This window comes from Oculina patagonica, chromosome 4, assembly GCF_052425735.1.
Source record: "Oculina patagonica isolate OP01 chromosome 4, crgOcupat, whole genome shotgun sequence".
NCBI lineage: Eukaryota > Metazoa > Cnidaria > Anthozoa > Scleractinia > Oculinidae > Oculina > Oculina patagonica.
In genome coordinates, this window is record NC_135761.1 from 52198148 (window position 1) to 52221765 (window position 23618).

Below are 23618 nucleotides of genomic sequence, written 5' to 3' on the forward strand. Positions count from 1 at the left end.
TATAATTACCAACAGTGTTTTGTTCCTTTTTAATTTCACCCATTACTGACTAACAGTTTACATAAATTAATCATACATGAAATGCTGATATAACGAGTCCCTTTAAACAAAGTCGCTAGTATAGCAAAAAATTTATTCTACACCCACCCTGTTACTTGAGTCAGACCACATGGAAGAAAGTTGACTGATCAAAACTTATTGTTTGCGGAAAAAGTCACCATCCCCTGTTTTGTTCCAAGCGGCCATATTGGACAAATCCCCACTATAACAAACCCCCATTAAAATGAACACACTTTTCCAAATTTGCTTTGTAGACTTCAACTGCTTGAAGACTTTAGATGCCAACCCTCCAAGTTAAGTCCATTTTAGTCACCATGGCGACTAAAATTTTGAAGCTGGCGACTAAATTGGAACCAAAGTCGCCAGCCTGGCGACTAAAATTGAGAAGAAGAATTGAAGCATGAGCTTAATTTTGTGACTAAAATTTTTCAATGGAAAGAAAGATGTAAATAAATAATTACAGAAGGCTTTCGACACACGTCTCTGAAATGAAAGAAAAATTACATGCCCCGAGCAGGATTCGAACCCGCGTCTCCCTGTTACTAGTCAGGCGTGATATCCACTACACCATTGGGTCACCACGCTGGATACATGGCAACTAATAGAACACGGTCAATCCACAGGGCATTTTTCTTTCGAGACATTTGTGTGTATAATGGCTAAACCCCCAACTTAATAATTGGGTTAGTCGACAGACAGAAATTTTATGAAGCCATGAAAGCCTTAGAAACAGAAAGAAAGATGTAAATAAATTACAGAAGGTTTTCGACACACGTCTCTGAAATGAAAGAAAAAATTACATGCCCCAAGCAGGATTCGAACCCGCATCTCCATGTTACTAGTCAGGCGTGATATCCACTACACCATTGGGTCACCACGCTGGATACGTGGCAACTTATAGGTGTGTATTGGATAGAACACAGTCAATCCACAGGGCATTTTTCTTTCGAGACATTTGTGTGTATAATGGCTAAACCCCCAACTTAATAATTGGGTTAGGCGACAGACAGAAATTTTATGAAGCCATGAAAGCCTTAGAAACAGAAAGAAAGATGTAAATAAATTACAGAAGGCTTTCGACACACGTCTCTGAAATGAAAGAAAAAATTACATGCCCCAAGCAGGATTCGAACCCGCGTCTCCATGTTACTAGTCAGGCGTGATATCAACTACACCATTGGGTCACCATGCTGGATACGTGGCAACTTATAGGTGTGTATTGGATAGAACACAGTCAATCCACAGGGCATTCTTTCGAGACATTTGTGTGTATAATGGCTAAACCCCCAACTTAATTGGGTTAGGCGACAGGCAGAAATTTACAGAAGGCTTTATTTACATCTTTCTTTCTGTTTCTAAGGCTTTCATGGCTTCATAAAATTTCTGTCTGTGTGAATTTTTCAATGGCGACCAAACTTGAGCAGTTGGTGGCCAAGTCGCCACTGAGGAAAAAAATAAACTTGGAGGGTTGTATACACTGTACAGTAATTTGCAATAAATCTTACCTTCTTTCTATCTCAGTTTGATATGGTTTAACATAAGGATCGTCATGAAGAAATCTGGAAAAATGCGGAACTACTTGATCATCAGCCATCTGAGATGAAAGCAAGACAAAGTCTTTTTTTACTAATTTTATTTGCAAACCCTAACTACACAATATATAACTATAAGTATCATTATATTATATAATATTATATATAATTATAAGTAAGTATGTGTGGTTCCAGAGGTTATCCACGCCTCCCCCACGGAAGGGATTATTCCTAAGACCCCCTACCCCCAGGAATTTCCAATCCCTTCTGTGGGGAGAGTATGGGCATTTTCTGGAACCACACATTATGTGGGACATTTTGTAATACATAATTACCGGTATAACGTATTACAAAAACAAACAATACCGGTAATTTGACTTAACATCTGCTAAAACATATAAATCTGGTATAAAATGACTTAAAAATTGACCACAAATAAAACTGATTACAATAAAAAGTCAAATTTTTAAACCATTTTTAATGCAAACAATATTTATTATTTTTAATTTCTTAACTTATAAACTGAAATAAATGTTCAAATTTTAGAACAAACCCCTGGAGAACTGGGATATTATTTATTTGAGCATTCTCGTAAAAATTGTAAGTGGTATTTTACATATGTGGCCCAATATGTAAAATTAAATTCACTGTTATATGGTTGCATGAGTTCTGCTAGATCTATTTACAATCACAACAGTATAATACTTAATAGTAATGATTAGTCCTGAGCGAAACAGTTAATTTGGTTTTTGAGAATCTCAATGTTACCCGAGGCAACTTGTCTCAGGGGGTCGATGTCAATTGGGGCTTTGCCCTGTTTCTGCCTCCTGTCCCATGGTTTTTTGTTTCTTTCTTTTCTTGCTATTAAATTTTTTGTTTTTTCTTATAATTGTAAATTTTGTTTGACAAAGTAAATTTAAAACTAAACTAAACTAAGGCAGAGCCATGGCGGGGAAACATTGAAATTCAAGGGAAACATAGACTGTTCACAGTCCCCTATTTTTCCGTGAAGTCGTAGCTCTAGATCGATCGTTCAGTTCGACGGGCTGCCATCTTGGTTTACAAACGCAAGCAAAACTGGGGAGAGTGCAAAAAACCTGTGCGTGGCAGGGCGGGATGCTCATAGCATGGGGGTGGGAGGAAACAAAATTATCTGTTTTTCTGAGGGACTGGTCATAAAGTGTTATATAGAACAGCGAAGATCTAAACAAACTGCAGTCGGTGGTCAATATTAGCAGTCAACAGTGCACTATTGCCCTCTGATGTCACAGATAATGAAATTTTGCCTGCACAGAGACTTTTGGCCGGGAACAGTTTAATTGTCACAGTTAAATGTCATGTTACCTCGAAGTACCTAATGTGAGCGTGTGCTGTTGGGGAAAAATTTCCAGCTAAATATAATAATTAAAGAAAATATTATTGCTCAATATAGTCAAATCTTGCAAAGAACTAATTCCTGAATGAAGCACAACTAAACTGCCATAAGTCATGTACATATTACATGTACAATTTGCAACAACAAAGACATTTTGCCCATTAAATTTGTAAACACCCAGCATGCATTCATATTCTGTACTTAGTAATGTGATTGATCAAAGAAGAAATAAGTTTATAACATGTTCCTAACAATAAAACTGCAGTTAATGCTTGAATCAACATTGATCAACATGTTAATTCTCCAAACTGTATTTATAATTCAATGCAATTTCAACCAGTTGGGCCATGAGCTAATGCAGAAATTGGTGACTGTCTCAGAGAGCAACCATCTGCAGACTTAAATCTAAATTCTGCTGAAGAGAACATTATAATTTACAGCAAATGACTATGAAATTTTTGTTGGGCTTAAGATAGAAAGGGTTTTACTTGATAAATACATATGTACATGCACAACTGAAGCAAACTTAATATTCTGGCCTAACATGAGTTAAATACAAGATATATTACATATGCAAAGGGAAACTATAATCATGCCTCTTGCGTAACACACTCACATTAAATGCCGGTTTTTCTGGAACCTGAATAGCAAATCACATCAAATACTTCCCCAATTAGTGCACTGTTGCTTCAATTACACTGTTATAGTGTAAAGTTGTTAATTATCTTCCCCCGGGAGCCTTGGTTTTCTTTATTGTATTGTGTGCTTACTGCTGGTGTTAACTTATGTGACACGTGCTACAGGGTTGTGAATGTTCATGAAATTTGAGCAAACAAAGAAAGCATTTACTAGATTAGCATAAAGACAAAAGTATGCAACACAATCTGACTGGAATGTGAAAGTCACACACTCTCATTTCAAATAAATTTAATTTTTACTTTAAAAAAAATTAATTACAGTTAATGAATCATATTTACTGTTTAAAACAGTTTCTTTTCTTCTCTATTTTGTCTTTAATTTAATTCTTTATGGATTTCAGTGGGATAGTGAAACTAAAATAAAAAACATTTAGGCAAACAAATATTCAAATGCAAGCCACAGTTGTACATACACAATACAAGCTTATCTTTTCCCTTGGGGCATGTTATATAAACCGCCAGTTGTCACCTACATATACATTGTTTATTGACCCATGAAAAAGTCATGAGAACACTCACGATTATATTGAGATGAATCTATTAAGGAACAGATCTTTTCATGGAAAAATATGGCGTTTTTGTGACAATAATAATTATTTTCTCAATCTGTGAACTCAAGACAAGTTGAAAAACATGCTGCATATCAACAGAAGTTAGCGCTTCCAGTGTTCATTCATTTTGTTGTCACACAACCGTTCCTCATGGCCACAAAATGGGTGAGATACCTCATCTCGGTGCAAAGGAAAATGTCAGGTACATTTTATAATTTAATACATATACAGAAATAAAACAAGCACACATCATACATCTGTGAAGGAACCTCAAAGTCAGATGTTTAGAGAATTTAAGCAAGCCACGATAAGAACCGTCACAAAAACATCTGCAAGTTTTAAGGCTTAACAAGCACACAAATGCACTGTTCAAATACTGATCTTGGATGATTTCTTTGCTGTCCTCAGCTGAGAAACAACATAAATAGGACCAAATTCTTTGGTCATGGACCCCACAATGGCCAATTTTCTAAATTTCTATTTTGAACCAAATGCTTTACTTTTCATCTGTGGCGAGTTTTTTTTTTTTTTTCTTTCACTAAATGAAGTGTTTCCCGTTACTACACATCATACACAAATCTATACAAATTAGCTGCATGAAACTGGCCAATAGGCGCTCTTGGATGGACTCTACATAATTACGTCATTAGCATCGACTTGCTGGAGCATGTAAATTACAGGCAGCGCCTCTTACAACCACAAACGCCCAATGTGACCGGGAGCAATTGGAAACAGCTGTATTTACAGGCTATAATCTGATCAAAACCTAGATAGATATATATATTGATTATAAAAGGACAAACTATGGGAAATTTTCTCTTAAATTTAGGGGGGCCCAAATTTGGAATAAATTACCTAAGGAACTTAAAGTATTAAAAACATATAGCCTATTTAAAAAATCAGCAAAAGTCTATGTGCAAAATCATATGTATTCCTTAAGCTAGATTATAGTTAATTTTTAAAAATAGCAAAACCCGTGTTAGATACTACATTAATTTTATAGAAATTATATCCATCTGCTATATTATTGTTAGTTTTTTACATATGGGGATCTTCTTTAGAAAAGCTCAGTAGAGCTTGCTAAGATCTCCAGTCATTATATATTAATATTTTTAGCAGATATATGACATTTCTGTAAATTAGAAATATAATGGACGAGTAAAGTAAATAGATGATTCAGTTTCTCCTTTCAATAACTTTTTTCAGTTGCTATTTTTTATATTATTAGTAGTAAATACATGGACAACAATGGAGATCTTGACATTATGGACAGTTGTTTTGGTCCCTAGCTTGCCTACCTGATACAGAAATTTTGTTTAATACTGATCTCATAATCAGAGTTTGATTATAACATTTTCAGCAATTTACGACAACAATAATTATTGTTATTAATTCTTATATAGATACTGTAATAATACTTAAGAAGACAGGTCATTGTTCATGACAGACTCTATTTTTTCTTGCAAATCTTTGATTTTTCTTAGCAGACCTTTTGTTGTTTTCAGCCTTGTAATGGCTTCCAATGCTTTCATTGCAATAAAATCATTGTTGATATTGCCGTGAAATGTCAAAAATTGAGAGACGAGCACAGATTACAGTTATTTTCTTTAGTTTTTATGTGTTTTATATCTTAATATTCTATCTGATTACGCAAATTTTTAACTCTCCACTACAATCTTGAGATCTTCTACTGATTTGTTGCATCTTCGATTTCCTCAGAAATATCTACAGAGAGGCTCAATCTTCGATTCCTTAGAAATGCCCATAGAGGAACTCAAAAGTTGACTTAACAACAGTTATGTGGTTGTCTGTAACACATCAAAAGCTACTAAGTAAACATTTATTTACAAATACAAAAGGTTCATAAGTGAATTACCTTTTGAGCACCAAAAACCTGTAAGTTATGTCTCTGTGCCTTGGTTCTCTTCATTCTCCACTAACCTCGCAATGTACAGAAATCTGTGTAAACAGAGGAAATTTGGACTTGTAGGATTGTTCAAAACATTTTCAGCACAATATGGGAGAAGAAAATTCTACAGCTACCACAGGTAATCAAAGCGTACTATGAGAGTTGGTATGGGTGTACTACTTAAGGGCTTGTTACGGCGGGTAAACCCTTCAAATGTCAGCAACCCATTAAGGGTGGAATGAAAAAACATTCAAATCTGTGCACCCTTCCCGCCATTACAAAAAAAATTAACTTATAGTGGTGGTAGTGGGTATGATAAGTGGACTAGACTTGCCCCAAGTCACTCGTTTTTTCTTTGCATCTATAGTTACTTAAATAAAATCGCTTTGAAATCAAACGCGAAAGACAACTTGGGTAAAATCGCCTTTGAAATCGCGTGCATTGAGTTGGTTTCTTTTATCGTGTTGACGTCAGTTTTGTGCGCCTTGTGCAGCTGACACACGCTGTGGCGTGTGTAAAAATTACGAATTTCTTCCCTTTTTTGTGGGAAATCATACTCAAGGCCCTTGATGGCTCCCTCATTTCTGAAGATTTAAAAGGGGCAGGCACAAAAGAAGACATTTGTTATGTTTGTTCCAAAACTGGTTTGACATAATCTCGATGGCGTCACCGGTGGAAAAATCCACCGGTGACGCCACATTTCAGAATTGGCATGCTGCAGGTGAGACAAGTCGCTTGTTCCGCCACGATCCTCTGCCTTTTCAAATTGGCTTTCCTACCTTGTCTTTCTTTTAGTACGCAACAAACAGTTAAGACAAAAATTGTGTGTATGGCTTTCTAAAGCACTAGAAAGACAAAAAAAGTGACACCAGGTAAGGCTTTAAGTTTTATTATAACTTTTCAATGGTAAAAAGAGATATTTTTCTCAACTTTTTTCAAATCCATACTAGCCCTTTAGTAGCACATCCATACAAACTCTCATAGTCGCTTTGGTTACCTGTGCAGCCACAAACTAGCACTGATTTCGTTCCTTAGGAGTTAAAAAAAAAAGATTGACAGAGGTTTAGGAAGCTAGGCATCTTTTTCCTTCCTGATTGTATATGAGTTTCAAACTGTTTCCCAAAATAGGGTTAAGGACAGGTCTGAAGACCAACAGGTTTCTATTAGATTGATTTGAATGTCATTAAGACTTTTAGCTAAGGCGGAACTGAACAGTTCTTTTCTTTCATAAAAATGCAAAGTAAACCCACCTGAGGTAGCAGAGTTTACAATGCCAAGCGAGCAAACACAATTTTATCTTGTGCGTTTCTATAATGCATTTTATTTTAGACTACATTCTTTTCATTCAGTTAGCAGCTAACCACTCTCCTTGAAAAAAAGTGGGATATTCAGAGAGTTTATCTATAGAAGTTTTGAAAGAACAAGCAAATAGAAAAGCAATGACGTCTAATAATTTATGACAACTTCCACGTGAATGACAGGTAATGATTAACTAGACATAGCCTGAATTTCAGACATCCCTCTGTGCTCGCCTCCTCGCCAGAAGAGACGTCTGAACACATTTGGCTCTAATGCCGTCCGGTGACGTCACTACCCGAAAACCGGGTAGTGATTCTGATTGGTTGATTTAAAAATATTTTGCATAATTATGTGAAATTATGACTGAATTTTACCGCGCGAGGATTGTAATTTGAAAACGTTTGCAAAGAGTTTCGAAAGAGTTCACCTTCCCAGAAATGAATTTATTCGTCATTTACCTTGAGTTTATTACTTTATTAGTTTACCTACGGATGAAGAATAGTAACGGAAACCGGTAGGTTTAAGTTGGCGGCATTCGCCGCTCCGACATGCAGTGTTTTGCCAAATTTATACGTAAGCTTATTCTTTTGTTGTCAACAAAGCCGCTCGACGCTTATGTCCTGCAGCCTCGATGAGCCAGTGATTTCTGAACTCAGTGCCCACGGTCAAGAAGGATATTTTTGTATTGAATTCCGTTTCTTGATGCCTATGTAACCGTCTAAATTGATTCATTTAAGTACTCACAAGTGTGTTGTATTTGTCCGCTGCATATTATATTTTGATCGCTAGATAAAGCAAATCAGTTCAGATTAAATCGGTTCCGTAAAAGAATATAGCCTGTAGTCGATTAAAATCTCATTCATTTGTCTCAAGTCTTCAATAGTTTACTATTCAAACAATTTGTTACCCTGTAATCCTTTATTGAAGCGATTTTTCTTTCACAATTTCATGGCCTCGACAGAAACTTTTCCGCATGAATTAAAACCAAAGTGTAGTGACGTCACCGGACGGCATTAGAGCCAAATGTGTTCAGACGTCTCTTCTGGCGAGGAGGCGAGCACAGAGGGATGTCTGAAATTCAGGCTAAACTAGACATGGTTTTATTGCTAATTAAATTGGCATCAATTAATGTTATTTGTAATTTTATGAAAAGCTTGGCATGACTAGTGATAAATCCATTTCCGATATAACTGGTAATCAATATTAATTTTATTAATTCTATCAATTAATATTGATTCGCCATTTGGTTAATTAATCAATTATTGAATAATCATTTTTTATCGATTAGCCATGCCAGGTTACAATAAAACACTCATCAAGTAATTAATTAAACCTAGTGCAGACATGTACAACAAGTTAGTAAAGGGGTGAATGTGATAAAACCCCAAGTGACTACTGATCAAATATGAAATTCTCTTGTTTTATTTACAAGCATACACAGGGAAATTTGGAAGGAGAATATAACAATTTATCAGAGGTCACTTGGGGTTTATTCTTGGCACAAATGTAATATTATTACAGTAATTAAATCTTGTTTTTTTTCCATAACTATTTTTATTATTTTACCATGTACAGACATGAGAATAGAGTCAAGCCTCTCCTTTCGAGTACCTGCATAAAGCAATTTTCACTCTGGCCAATCACAACTTTAGGATGCAAGCAATCCAATGATTCCATCAAAGCTCATAGCAATTCATGCAATTCGTAGCCAGTATGTTGCACAGGAAAACATGCGCAAACGTCTCACAATTGGTTTACTTTTGATTGGCTGGGGAAAAGGCGCAAGTTATTTAAATGTGAATTTCTTTCGACACCCAAGTGAAAACTGCTTCACACAAACAACTCTTAATAACAGACAGTTCACTCAGAGTTCGTACGGGTCCTGGAAAACCTGAAAGTCCTGGAATTTTATTGTGGCACTTTCCAGGACTGGAAAGTCTTCAACCTGTTGTTGTTATTTATTGTAAACTACATGTACTAATAAAGCAATGGCCAAGCCAGCCACCAAGTAATCTGTCAATACAAAAGTCATTACAATACATTTGTCATTACAAAACAATTGCTATCAATCTCTCTCTCCTCCGCAGAGGCCTCTTTCGATTTCCGTATGGGCTAGGAAATGGAGAGAGGTGAAAAGTAAGTGCGCAGAGCCCGGTATCTTTTGGTTTTTCGTCTTCCTCCCCCCGTGTTTTTCGCCTTCCCCCACTAAAGGAGCCTCTGCTAAGGAGAGATATCTTTCTTAATTACCCAGTCACTCCCCCCGGCCTAAAACAAGAAGTAATAATGTTTTTAATGGGTCTTTAATACTCTCTCTACACGTGCCTGTAGTTCATCCATGTGATATTCAAACGCAAAAATGACCAATGTGTTAATAAACCACAATTATGTGAATCTACGTAACGACATGGGCTTTATTGTCAGTTTTTGTAAGCTTATTGTATACAATGTAATACTGTAAGCATATATTTACATGCAAGATCAAAACAATCAAAAAAAGATAGCTTGAGACTGTTTTCGCTTACTCAAGCATCCCTGTACAGCGTATAGAAATATTAAAGCACCAGAATACATGCAATGTGATGTGAATTTCACAGTCTTCTATCCAGAGATCGGACCGCACGCGCGCGCACTCGATCGCCGGCCGGTAAGTTTTAACAATGTTTTTGAGCGTAATGGCTTTATATATGTACCTTGTTGTTTGAATTTAAACCCGTTTATAACATAGATAGTGGTGCAGAAGAGCTATCTTTTATCAAACTTACCTTGCTAACCGCCATTTCAAACAGCAGAGCTATTCCAATCACGACCCTTCACAACAATCACAAGCCGCCATCTTGGCCACCTCGCTCCCTTGGTAGCCTGGCCTTCACAAGTGTTCAGTCAAGGTCGGTCAAGGTCAAGCTGCGAAAAATATTGGCGACATGTTCGAAATAGACCCATTTCAGACGTGACGTCACGTCACGTGATTTTGCGAACTGGAGGACAACCTTGTGTTTGTTTTGACAACATGGCGGTCAAAGGCACGGGCACGCGAGGTTTACATTTGGTTGTCCTCCAGTTCGCAAAGTCACGTGACGTGACGTCACTTCTGAAATGGGTCTATACAGTCGGCTCTCGTAAGCGGACCCGCGCGGACACCCTCGGGACGCGAAAAAAGTGTCCGTAACTGGAGCTGGCCGCTTACGAGAATGGTTTTCATAAGCGCCCACTAGAGGTGAAGGGGATAGATGGCCGCTTACGGGAGCTTGCCTAGCCAACAAGTGGTGCTTCGAAATGTAACCGGACGTGGATGACGACAAAACAAACACTGTACAATACTGTACTTACTGTACAATCATTGTGACGAACGGCAATGTAAAGTTGATTGATAAAACAAGATACAGAGGTTGTTTATAAGATTTCCTTTGGGGTGTCCGCTTACGGGAGCTTAAAAACAAAGGAAAAAGTCTAAGTCGTAATCTCTGAAAGTGTCCGCGGCCGCTTTATACGGGAATGTCCGCTTACGAGAATGTTAAAATGCAGAGTTTGTCATGATGTGATTTAAAACGGGGTTTCAAAGAAGGCGGCCGTATTAAAGTAGAGCTGCCAGTGACTTCTGTATCAACAACTTTTAACAGTTACAGTCGTTAAGTGTGGAAAGAAAATTATTAATTTTTTTGCTTTCGAAGGGAAATGTGTGGTGTTTATTTGTATTAATTTTATAGTCTATAGGGAGTTGAACGCCGGCCCGCAGGCTAGGGGATTTTTTTTTATGTGATGATACTATTTAGAGATTTTTCAAATTTCTGCTTCGAGTTGCTTTTAATATGTAATGATTAATTTTAATACAATACGAACTCGGACTGCAATAGATCCAAAGTCCAGCGTGCTAACTATTAGTTGTTCGAGCCCTGGTCGGGATCATGTTGTGTTAGTGAGCAAAGTCACTTAACTCTCATAGTGTCTCTCCAGAGCGCGGGGGGGGGGAGGGGTACTCCCTATAATGGCCTATACGGGGAGGCTCCCCCGCTCCGCCCGAAAGGGGTACCTTTTTCATGCTTCAGGTATATAAAAGGGTAGGGATTTCACAAGTGTAGGTATATGAAAGGGTAGAGATATCGCTCATTATTTAAAAGGGCCTTTAATTAAAATATTTCGAAGGGACGCACGTTATGGCTGTTTCATTTAAAATTATGAAACGGTACATAAAAACGGCATCCAGACTTCCTGTTTTAGGCCTATGCCATGTCTTTTAGGTATATGAAAGGGGTATCATTTTTCAGTAAAAGGTATACGAAAGGGGTGCCTTTTCTGTCAAAATAGCATATAAAAGGGTAAGGGGTTGGGCCTCGGGGCGGAGCCTCCCCATACAAAACGTTTTTGAGTACCCCCCCCCCCCCGGGCTCGAGAGGCGGAGGAGCGTTTTGTAACATGGGGTGCCTTTCGTACTCCAAGCCAAGCGCATATCCCCCTTCCTCCTGGGTAGCACATCCCTTACTCAAATTTCCTAAAATGTCTTTAACAGTGTTTGGAGCGTCCGTTATCGATTTGTGACAACACATAACTTGACAGTTCAGACGATCCTGCTTTATGGTGTTTTTGAGTCATTCTTTAAACTACGGACGGCAGACAATGTACGCTCTGAAATCGCCGATGCAACAGCTATTGTCAATTACCATCTTACAGCAGGTGGTGTGCGCACTATGACCGCAATGCATTATTTTGATCAATTTCCAACATGGCGGAAGATGTAATGATATTCGGTGACTACTTAAAAGATGAGACGGATTCAACAAGGATTACTAAACACAACTTTACTCGTACAGTAATCCAAGATGGAGGCAAACTGTCTGACATGCGCAGAGACCATGCGGTCCATAAGTAGCTAGTGAACTGGTGACTAGCCATATCATGACATCCCCCTTATAATACAAAATAAAACAACAAATATAATAAAACTGTTCAGCAATGTTCGGTAAACAAGATGCCTTGAATATTGTCCGTTTAGAACAGTGTTCAGACCATTGGCAATGCAAAGTCACTTGTGAAACTTAAACTATACTATATCTGAAAACAGGAACATGAAACTAGTTGAATAAATGTTACTCGGCAAAACGAGCGGGTCTGGTCACTGTGCGTCCACTCCTGGTCCGGACAGGCTCAGGACCCTGATTGGCATTGGGAAGGGTGGTCTCCATGGAGACCTGTGTCGGATTCACAGAAGCAGCAGTAGCACCACTTAGCAGACTGGGCATAGGGGCAGACTGTAATGCTTCTGTAGATTCGGGAACACTTGGGTGAGCTTCTGAAACTGTGTTCTCATCTGTGGGGCCCATCTCGATGTGTTGTGCACCGGCGGAGCGAAGGTGGCACCTGTTGCGTCGCAGGGTTGAGCCATTCTGTGTCTGTACCTCATAAGAGCGGGGTTCTGGTCTCTTGCAACTTACGGTTCCTGGAAACCATTTCTTGGTGCGTTGGTCCTGTATGCGTACATGTTGTCCAGTTGCCAGGGGACTTAGATCATGCGCATTCCTATCATGGTAATATTTCATGCTTTGTTGTCGTTCTGTTAGCCTCTGGGAAATCTGGTCTCTATTAGGCATTTGATTCTCTATTCTGATGGGAAGATTTGATTTGAGCTTTCGCTGATACAGCAGTTCAGCTGGAGATGGAAGCTGTGAATCAATAGGAGTAGATCTTAGACAGAGCATTGCCATAGTGAGGTCTTTACCAGATTTCTCAGCCTTGTTGAGAGTGTTTTTAACAGTCTGAACTTGGCGTTCAATAAACCCGTTAGACTTTGGGTATCTTGGGCTGGAAGTTATGTGCTGAAAACCCCAATCCTTGGAGAACTGCTTGTAACTTTGACAGTCATATTGTGGACCATTGTCCGAGATAATGACCTCGGGTACTCCTTGTTCCGACAGTACGCACTTGGTGAGACCAACGACAGTTTCTCCTGTGGACTGTCCACTTGGGATTTTCCTGACGATGGGGAATTTAGAGTAATAATCACATATTAGCAGATATTCATCTCCTTTCCAGAAGAATAGATCAGTTCCAATGACCTGCCAAGGCCTTGTGGGTACTTCATGGGGCTCCAATGTTTCCTTGGCTTGTGTATTGTGACTTTCTTGACATATTTCACATCTCTGGACTCTGGACTCAATGTCCTTGTTAATAGTTGGCCAAAACACACAAGACTTAGCTCGCAGCCTGCATTTCTCAAAACCTTGGTGAGCCTGATGAATTCTCTCTATGACATCACTCCTTTGTGACTCTGGGATAACGACTCTTTCCCCTTTTAAGATTAGACCATTTTCAACAGAAAGTTCATCTCGGTAAGCCCAATACTTTCTCAAGTGCACTGGAACCTGTTTCTGCTTGTCTGGCCAGCCAGAGTAGATGATTTCTCTCAGGCCTGATAGTTCAGGATCTGCAGAGGTGTCTTGTTTAAGGGAGTCCAACCTCGTGTCAGTGAACTGGACGAGACACACCTTGTGTAGGTCTAATGTGCCTTCACTGGGTAGGGGATTTAGCCTTGACAAAGGATCAGCCAGATGCATTTCTGTGCCTGATTTGTACTTGATTGCCATGTCGTACCCTTGCAATCTGAGCAGCATTCTTTGAAGCCTTGGAGGGGCAGCTGTTAAATTCTTCAAGTGGATCATTTCGAGGGGTTTATGATCAGACTCCACAATGAACTTCTTTCCAAACACATAAGAATGAAACTTCTCACAAGCCACAACAACTGCAAGCATCTCACGCTCGATATTTGCATACCGTTTCTCAGTGTCAGTAAGTGCTCTAGATGCAAAGGCGACAATCTTGCCATCTTGTATGAGGGCACTTCCAAGGCCCCGCAGGGATGCGTCAACCTGGATGACTGTTTCCTTTTTAGGATCAAAGTACGTAAGCGATACTTCCTGGCAAATTGCTTGCTTGATGTTTTCAAAAGCTGTACTGTGAGACGAGGACCATTGGAAATCAGTGTCCTTCTTGAGTAGGTTTCTCAAAGGCTCTGACATTGCAGACAAATTTGGAATGAAAGGGGCCATGTAAGTTGCTATGCCAAGGAAGGTTTGGAGTTCCTGGGCATCCTGTGGCTCCTGAATGGCCTTGACGGCTTCAATTTTCTTGGGATCCGGGTGAACCCCTTCTGCATCGAACAACATTCCGAAGAATGTAATCTTTGGCTGCTTGATACTGCATTTGTCCAGGTTGAAGACCAGACCGTGTTGCCTTGCTACTAGCATTAGATTATGCAAATTGGCATCATGTTCCTCTGTGGTAGGGCCATGCACTGCGATGTCATCGGCAATACCGACAGTTCCCGGGCATTTCTCAAGAATAAAATCCATTTTCTGTTGAAAGATATCTTGACTCACACACAATCCAAAGGGAAGGCGAGTAAATCGGAATCTGCCGAACGGACTGTTGAAGGTTGTAAGGAAGGAAGACTCTTCATCTAGTACTACAGACCAGTAACCATGACGGGCATCCAACTTTGAGAATACTGAGCTGCCCTTGAACTTGTGTGTGATTTCTTCTAGAGTTGGGGTATGGTGATGACTTCTCTTCACAGCCTGGTTGAGATCTTTGGGATCTAAACACACCCTCCATCTCCCATTTGACTTTTGGGAGTATGCAACACTTGAAACCCAGTCGGTGGGTTCAGTCACTGGTTTAATCACACCAAGACCAATCATTTCATCAAGTTCCTTTCTTATGTCGTCCTTGATGTGAATGGGACACTTCCTTGGTGCATGTACCACAGGCGGTACATCAGGGTCAACGACAATGTGATACTCTCCTTCAAATTTGCCAATACCATTAAAACGATCTGGATAGAGCTTCTGGAGGTCATCTATGCTGTGAATTGCAGGAACTTGGCAGTGCACACCGTCATTGCTTGTGTTTATCTCGCAGTGTAACTCCACTAACTTGAGTTTGCATGAAGTGGGCAGGCCACAAATAGCAGGGCCATCAACATCAGCAACATAAAACTTGGCCTCAGTTTCACTGGAATCATATGAACATTGGATAGAACACACACCATGCTGGGGTATTGATGTACCATTGTATGCAGTCAGCTTCGTTTGGCTCGGTGTTGTGTCTTTCGGAAGGCCATTTTCGTCCAGGCAATCTGGGAACATTTTTCCATAGATTCTTAATGGCAGAATGTTTCCTTGTGCTCCAGTATCCACCTTCACTTTCAGCAGAGCATTTGGATTGCCAAGATTCGGCAGTTTTACTTTAACATGTGCAAAAGCTTCATCTCTCTCCACATCAGCACCAGTGCTATCAATTTTGATGCTCTCGAATAGCAACTGCTCAAAGTTAGAACTTGTTTCTTCTACCATATGTACCTTGCTTTGCTTTGCTTTGTCATATTTCTTTCGGCCATCAAATTGCGGTGGTCTGGTTTGTCGGCCCTGTGTCTGCTTATTTCTGCTGCACACTTGCTCCCAATGATTGTACTGCTTACATTTCCGACATCTTGTACCATATGCTGGGCATTTTTTTCCATGGTTGAGTCCACATTTCCCACATTGTGGGTTGGAATCTTCTCTGACAGCATCAATATTTGTTTCATCAGTACCAGCAGAGGCACCTTGCAGCTCTAGGGATTTCATGTCATTGACCGTTGCTTCTCTTGTTCGAGCAATGTCCATTGCCTTGTCGAGCTTTAGCTTCTCATCCTTTCCAAGGAGGTTTTCTTGTACTTTCCGCTCTCGAGTACCAATAATTAACTGTTCAATTAAACGTTCTTCCATCTCGGTTTCACTGAAACGGCATTTCTGAGCTTGTAGCTTGCACCTAGCCATGAATGAATCGACAGACTCGTCCTTGGTTTGTCTGAAGCCTTGCAATTGGAAACGAGCAATTCGAAAATTCGACTTGGGCTCCAGATACTTTGTAAACTTGTCGAAAATCGTATCAGTTTTCGCTTTTTCTTCATCACTCAATTCGAAGGAGTTGAAGACTTTAAGGCCTTCTTCGCCGATCCAAAGTAGAACATATGTGGCCTTCTCTTTCTCTGCTTTCTTGTTCAACGGCCCGTCAAAAATGAGCTGACAGTACTGTTTGAAAGTTTTAAACGCGGTTGGCAAGTCGGTGTCATTCCAATCCATGTGGGGCGGCTTAATTCCAGATAACTCGCCCATACTTGTAAAGTGAAGTGATTACTCGTCTTGTAAACCAGCTGCACGCTACGAACAGTAGATGTCAAAATCCATGTCCATCGGGTTTATTCAATGTTCTGCCTGTTCAAAACAATGCTGGCTGTGGTTGTCCTTGTCACCGCTGCCACCATGTAATGATATTCGGTGACTACTTAAAAGATGAGACGGATTCAACAAGGATTACTAAACACAACTTTACTCGTACAGTAATCCAAGATGGAGGCAAACTGTCTGACATGCGCAGAGACCATGCGGTCCATAAGTAGCTAGTGAACTGGTGACTAGCCATATCATGACAGAAGATTGTTATGATGCGAGCGGTTTTTCGGGTCAGTTTGATCATCGTTTGCACAACATTCGCTGGCCTTTTCTCTGCTTAAATATTAGATTTGGATAGGTCGGGAATAGGTAAGTTAGTTTTTTGCGTCGAAAGTCTAACATTTAAAGCGTATCATGGTAAATTTGGTCATTTTCTCGAACAAGGTAAAATGGCCGACTTTTCTCTTCGCCTAGTAGGTCGCACGTTTTTGTTGAACACGGCTTTCAGCTAGTGGTGCGTGGCGTAAAATTATAATACAAGAAAAGCTCAGACAATTTCCAATATGGGAAACATAATGCACCAGTATGCACCAGTCGATTTACGCCGTTTCGACTGAACGAAAATGTCCCTTTTTTGAGAATTAATCGTCTGTACTATTGAAGTTTCCTGCGTCGAGTTGGTAACGAGTTCAGCACTTACATTCGACAAATTTCCAATGTTTTTGGAAGTTATGTTGTTTGCTTCAAAATGATTTAATTATGTGTTCTTTGGGACTTAGGAGAATCCAATTTAAGATAAAAAGTTGCTGTAGATGATCAAGATGAACGCCAAAAGGACGCTAGTTTACTGAAGAAGCAAGCGATTTGTTTGTACTGTACTGATTCTTATGTCATGGTTGAATTATAGTTCCTTTTGAACACCCAAAATAATGTTTCAGTCTTTTTCGGTTTATTTGGGGGACTGAGAAGATAATAAATTGCTATTTTGCTGCATAAATTGCTTCTACCCAAGTGGACCAAGTATTGCCTGTTCCAGGCTCTAGCAAGATAATAGGTTGCATTATTTGAACTTCAGAAGGTCACTTTGAAATGTTTTATTGCATCTGTTGTAACTAAAAAGTGATTCCACTACAACATTTGTGGAGACTTCATGTACAGCAAAATAATGTTGTGGAAGTGAGAAGTTCAATAAATTGTTTAAAACTTAATGAGGTTCAAATTGGTTCTGTTCATTATTTTGCAAGTGGTTATCCTGCTTATTACAGAAGAGAAAAACCCTGGTTAGTTTTGTCTCTGTCTGACACAGTCATCAAGCTTTTTGGCCAAGAGTATTTCATTTAATTTGTTGAGCTTGGTAACAGGAAAAAAATAAGTCCTGCCTCCTACTCATTTGATGTCAAATTATTAAGTCTGTATATTTCCAGCCAAGTTGCCCAGCAGGCTGGAGCTTAAACCAGTTTCAGGAGCTTGAAGAGACTAGGAGTATTCTCCCCCCTCCCCTCCTGAATGAGATGTTAGCTAGTCTATCACAGGGTTACCCCCAGCAGTAAACTTGCCAGTACCCATTTATACACCTGCATGGAAGGAGGCACTATAAGAGTATTAGTGTCGTGCCCAAAAACACAACACAATGACCGGGGCCATGGTTTGAATCAGGACTGCTCAATCCAGAGTCTGGTGCACTACGCTTCCATACCACCCTTAAATTATCAAGACACTAATGGAAATATTATAATTATTATTATTATTATGAAATGACACAGTGTTTCTTTCACAATGTTTTATTTATGCAAATTTTAGCAACCTTCAGCATCTGAGGTTGTCACTTGATGTGTTCCTTTATCAGGTTGGTTTATTCTGAAGCTTCCCCTGGAGAAAAAAATTCTGTCTCCAAAGTTATCCTCCAGACCTGTGCATTTTATATTCAGTTGCTGTTGCAGTGTAATATCCCTGAATAAAATTAAAGAAAAAACTTGATTATAAACCAGTTCTGTTATAATTGAAGTTGCAGTAATAAATGGAAGTACCATAAACAATCATGGTCTGTATACACACAACAGTAGCAGGGGGAGGGCTTCCAGTGAGATATTCAAAAAAGTTAAAGTACGAGCTGTTTTTGCAAATAACTGTGGTTGGCTCAAAATTACATGAATTAAAAGACTGCACTTGTTCCAAATTGGCCTACAACATTAGAGCTTAGCAGCCCTGGAAGCTATAGTTCATCACTGGTTACCCCTAGCATTGTATTAGGTTGCCCTAGTAATAGTAGTATAGTTGAGAAAGTCACTTGTGAGATAATTATAAGACTGCTCAATGACACAAAACACCCCTAGTCAGCCTTCGAACAAGGTCCAGAGGATCTTATTTTTCTAATGGCAGCTAGTAATCAAGCCTACATTGTAAGGTATGTAGCCAGATTAAAAGTTCTAATAGAAACTCAGCTGATATATTTCCTGTTTAGACTCTAGCACTGATTTACTTCAGACCAGCAGACAAGTTTTAATTTGCCTAAGTGAGATTTTTTAGCATCAAATCAAACCCAAACAATGATATCAAACTAATTTACAAGAACACAATTTTTTTAAATTAATTTTACTTAATAACTGTATTTTGAAATCGTAGTTAGTTTGTTGCAGGAATTATCTTTGTTGATCATTTGAAGTGTCGTAAAAGCAGAATTTTCTTCAATTTACTGCTGCTAAACACTGTACATCAGTCATTATGAGAGCAAAAAATAAATAACTTTTGAAAGCTATAATCCCTTAAGCACTTTTCGAAATAAAGAAATAAGAAACAGAAGCAAAACAATTAGGAAGATTATTACCTTTAATGGTTAGTGAAAAGTATGCAGTGAAAAGTAATACAAAATAAATCTGGACACGTAACATATTAAAGCTTATTAAATAACATCAACATGTGACAAATATGTTTTACTCATTTCAAATCAAGGTACGATATACTTGTTCGTAGTGGTTAATAAAGCTAAAGGGCAACCGCCTTGTGAACATTACATGGTTATATTGAGGCTTAGTACATCCTACATCGTGTTTAAATAAAGGTTGCTTATCCAACTATGTTTACAAGCATGATTCTTACCTCTGGCTTTGATTCAAGTCCCGTCTAGACACACAAAACCGATATTTTAAACTCCACGCACTGAAGTCTGAGGAAATCTTTGATTCCGAAGATCGACAACATGTCAAAACTAAGATATACATCGAAAGAATCACAAAAGCGGCGTTATTTTGAACAGAAATAAGTAATTTTGGCGTTCACAAGAGATCCTCACACGATGGCCGCCATGAGCAAATGATGCGAAACCGAAACAACTACCAGCGTGCATTGCGGTCGTAGCACGCACACCACCTGATCTTACAGATTGAGGACCTCTCCAAGTAGCGTTTTGGGGAAAGTCCTGCGCCATATTATCCCCCAAGCACGATAAACCGATTTGTGTCTTGACAAACCAATTTTATTCTGCACTAGCACAATACTTTAGGCACTGAAATGTTGGAAGGGGGGCTGACCCCTCCCCCCCCGCCCCCCCCCCCCACCCAATTTTTGGTTGTAGGGGCTACAGCCCGCCTGCCCCTCTTGCTCCGCCGCCTATGCTCTCTTCACCCAGGTGTATAAATTGGTAGCGGTGAACTAATGCTGGGGGTAACCCTGCGATAACATCCCATCCTTAAACGCTTCATGTTACAGAAACCGGGATAAGCACGTATGGACTACAAGGCTCGACGCAGAATTTATTACTACTCAACGTTAAAACAAAAACGGAATGCTATGTAAGCTGTTTTGTAAAATAGCTTTTCAAATTTTACTACTGATGTTTGTCGTTCGAAATTAAAGCGCGCGCATTTACACAGCGCATTCTAATGTCGACGTCAAGTTGATTACATTTGTGATGTAATAAATTCATTCACCATATCTCTTTACAAAGTTGTTGTCAGCTGTAAAGAAGCTCGAAGATGGGAAACTGTTTTTCGGGTTGTACGGAAAGCGACGATAGCGCATCCTCGTCAGGACGAGAGAAGAATGCCAAAGGAAAGCGAAGATTCAAACTAACAACAAGAAACAACGCCAAGGCTTCTCGGAAAAACCCTCCATCGTCAACACCGAGAGATAAACTCTCCATCACTTCAGTAAAGTCATCCAATGAAGCCGGTACTGTTGGTACAAAGAGCGAGTGCTTGAGTGACGGACGTCAATCAATTGAGGATTTAACAGTCATTGGCCGGGCCCTTCCGATTGTTGAAAAACCAGAAAGGCCTGGGATCGAACCCGGCGCGTCAAATGCGAGGATTATCGTTGTGCAACCATCCGCGACGAGCGAGAATTCTTCAAAGGAAACTTTTCCCGGAGAAGGCATAAAAAGACCTATTACCGGTAGCAAATCAAACGCGTCCTTGTCGTCTCTATCTTCACTTGAAGAACTTGAATGCGACGACGATCTCGAGGAGCTCAGTCTTGACGAAGAATCAAGTTCCGCACTTGAACCGCCCCGCGTATCTGAGGAGCCCGAGCGCAGCAGCTACTTGCAACTTCTTGAGTTTCTCAAGATACGTCTTGATATGGCCGTTAATAACATGGAAATCGACAAGCTGATAGCCAATGTGGATTGCGCTTTAGACAGAGCAGCACGAACTCGCGAGCTAGGATTCCGACGCATGCGTGCTGCTGAGGAGGCACGGCTAGCTTCACGGCACATCCATGAAGAGACTGGTACTGCATCTAGTGACGAAGACGAGACGGAAGATGAAAACGACGAGGAAAGTGAAGAAGGGGGTGGTACTCCTCCCCCACCCATCCCAAGAGTCTGTTGGCAATAAGAGTGTCCTGAAGAGGGGAAGGGGTAAAATTAAATTCCCATTTCCCTTCCCTAATTTTCCCCAAATCTCATTCCCTGGTCTATTGTTCCGCCCCGAGCTCTAACCCCTTACCCTTCCCTGTCCCAGTGCCCCAACCCCCATTTTCCCAATGAACATTTGCCCCCAAATCCCAATTCCCCTTTCCCCTTCAGGCCCCTCCAATAAGCCAACAGATTCTATAGAGATGGGTAGCTGAAGCTGAAGAATCGGGGCTTGCTGACATGCTGTCTCTTGGATGGCTCGCCTACTCCTCTCTCACGGACCAGATGTGATGCATAAATGACAATTTATGTCCGCAAAACTTTGGACTTCCGGTTTAAGGGATGCCAAAAAAGGACGTCCAAAAAAAGGACGTCCTTTTTTTCGAATCTATTGTTAGGACTACACCCTTGCATTGGTAGCCAAAACCTTGAATGCTTTATTTTTTATTGGATTTCAGTTTTTCTTATTTTTTTTAATGTTATCTCTTAAACAAATTACAGTTAGAAAGAAGACGATTTGCGTGAAGTTCCTGTTCCTGGATTAAATGGATGTGTTTGATAAATTAGGCAAAAGAGATAACCTTAAAGTTCTGCTCATATGTCACCTCGCCAATCGTTAGTTATCATCAACAGTTTGTTATCCTGATTCACAACCCAATCTTGGGTCGAAATAAAGAAAATGTTTCCAAATTTGTGTTTTGACTTATTGGGTGTTGTGCGCGAAGCTCTGTGGAACTGGTCAGGCTGGGGAAGGGGACGACGAAGGGGTTGGTACTCCTTGCCCACCCATCCCTAGAGTCTGTTGGCAATAAGGGATGAGTGGATGAAGCCGAGACATTGCGGCTTACTGACATGCACACTACTGCTGTCTATCAGACTAGACTGTAAGAGACAGGGCCGGGGGGGGGGGGGGGGGGGGGGGGGGGGGGGGGGGGGGGGGGGGGGGGGGGGGGGGGGGGGGGGGGGGGGGGAGAAATATCGGCCAGGCACCCACTAGACATGATACGTACAAACAGAGTATGGACTCAGACTTTGGACTCACGATGTACTGCTCTTAGGACTTTAAGGAATGCAACTGACAATAAAAGAAAGGTCGTTCTTTTTGTTTTTCGTTTCCATTATAAAGACTACATGCTTGTAATGGTAGCCAAATCCTTCAATTTTTAATTTTTGATCGGAATTCAGTTTTTTGGCTTCCTTCGCAGACGATCTGCTTAGGCTGTTAGGAGGCTAGTATTTTTCTTGTTATTTTTTATTTTATTTTTTACTTTGAAACAAATTGCAGTTAGAAAGAAGACAATTGGGAATGTTCCTGACAAAATGGGAAGATGGATGTGTTTTACAAATTAGGCAAAAGAAGTAACCGTAAAGTTTTCGCTCATTGGCCCCCTCCCCAAAATTCCCCCACCCATTGCCACAAGCCATATCCCCCCTCCTCAAGAATAGAAGCGCTTGGGCCTTTCTGCCCCAACAAAAACACCTCCAGCCGATATACATTCAAGAATCCTTCCCCATTCCCATTCTCGGCACGAAATCACCAAGAACCCATTAAAAGCGATTGAACAAATATAATAGACTGTCCACAGCCTCTCGATTTTTAATCGCAAAAAAGCAAACGAAGCGCGCTGGCGTCCAGTTCTCTCGCCGTTCTCACCGCGCGCTCATCGATCGAAAAAATAAAAAGAAAAAAAGAGGGGGGGAAAAAAAAAAAACAGGAAAAAATAGAGGGCTGTGGACAGTCTACAAATATAAGCGCACGGCCTATTAGCGAAATTTTACGGTACTCAAAATAAAGTTGTTGTTTGCCTTATCAGTTCACAACACACAACAAGCCAATTAGCCAGAAACACGCAAATTTTGAAACATATTTTTTTCTGCATTTTGTATGAAATGTTATTTGTGTTACCTACATTCGTATAAAACGTCGTATTAAAAGCTCTCTACTGAGTTGTGTTTTTATTCCACGTGCTTAAACATTTCATTCGGGTTTTTTGCGACTTTGTGAAGGTGTGTGGGCTCTCAGACAGGCATTAGTTGCCGCCTTCTCTGGCTCAAGAGTCTGGACCTCAGAACTCTAAAACGCATGTTCTTTAACAACATGCGTTTCGATATACATGCAAGCCTGTTTCCGCTGACGTC

At 40.1% G+C, this 23618-nt stretch overlaps 1 protein-coding gene and 1 long non-coding RNA gene across 4 annotated transcripts in view; both read right to left on the reverse strand.

The window, feature by feature from the left end:
- The window catches only part of LOC144650597 (1,4-alpha-glucan-branching enzyme-like), a 27024-nt gene extending 16740 nt beyond the window's left edge, over positions 1-10284 (reverse strand). The window contains exons 1-3 of one of the 3 annotated variants that reach the window (XM_078510306.1): positions 10187-10284; positions 6093-6175; positions 1566-1654 (exon numbers count right to left, since the gene is read on the reverse strand). In XM_078510306.1, coding sequence (XP_078366432.1) covers positions 1566-1654; positions 6093-6146 — 143 coding nt within the window. In that variant the 5' untranslated portion in view covers positions 6147-6175; positions 10187-10284. Of the gene's footprint in view, positions 1-1565; positions 1655-3583; positions 3780-6092; positions 6176-10186 lie in introns of those variants that run through there. The other 2 variants (XM_078510307.1, XM_078510308.1) reach the window with 2 other exon arrangements.
- Positions 10285-18398: 8114 nt separating this feature from the next.
- Positions 18399-19993, reverse strand: LOC144650655 (uncharacterized). The gene is made up of 2 exons (XR_013570156.1): positions 19724-19993; positions 18399-18577 (listed from the first exon to the last, which is right to left on the reverse strand). It is a non-coding gene; the product is annotated as an uncharacterized LOC144650655 (long non-coding RNA).
- Positions 19994-23618: the final 3625 nt, after the last annotated feature.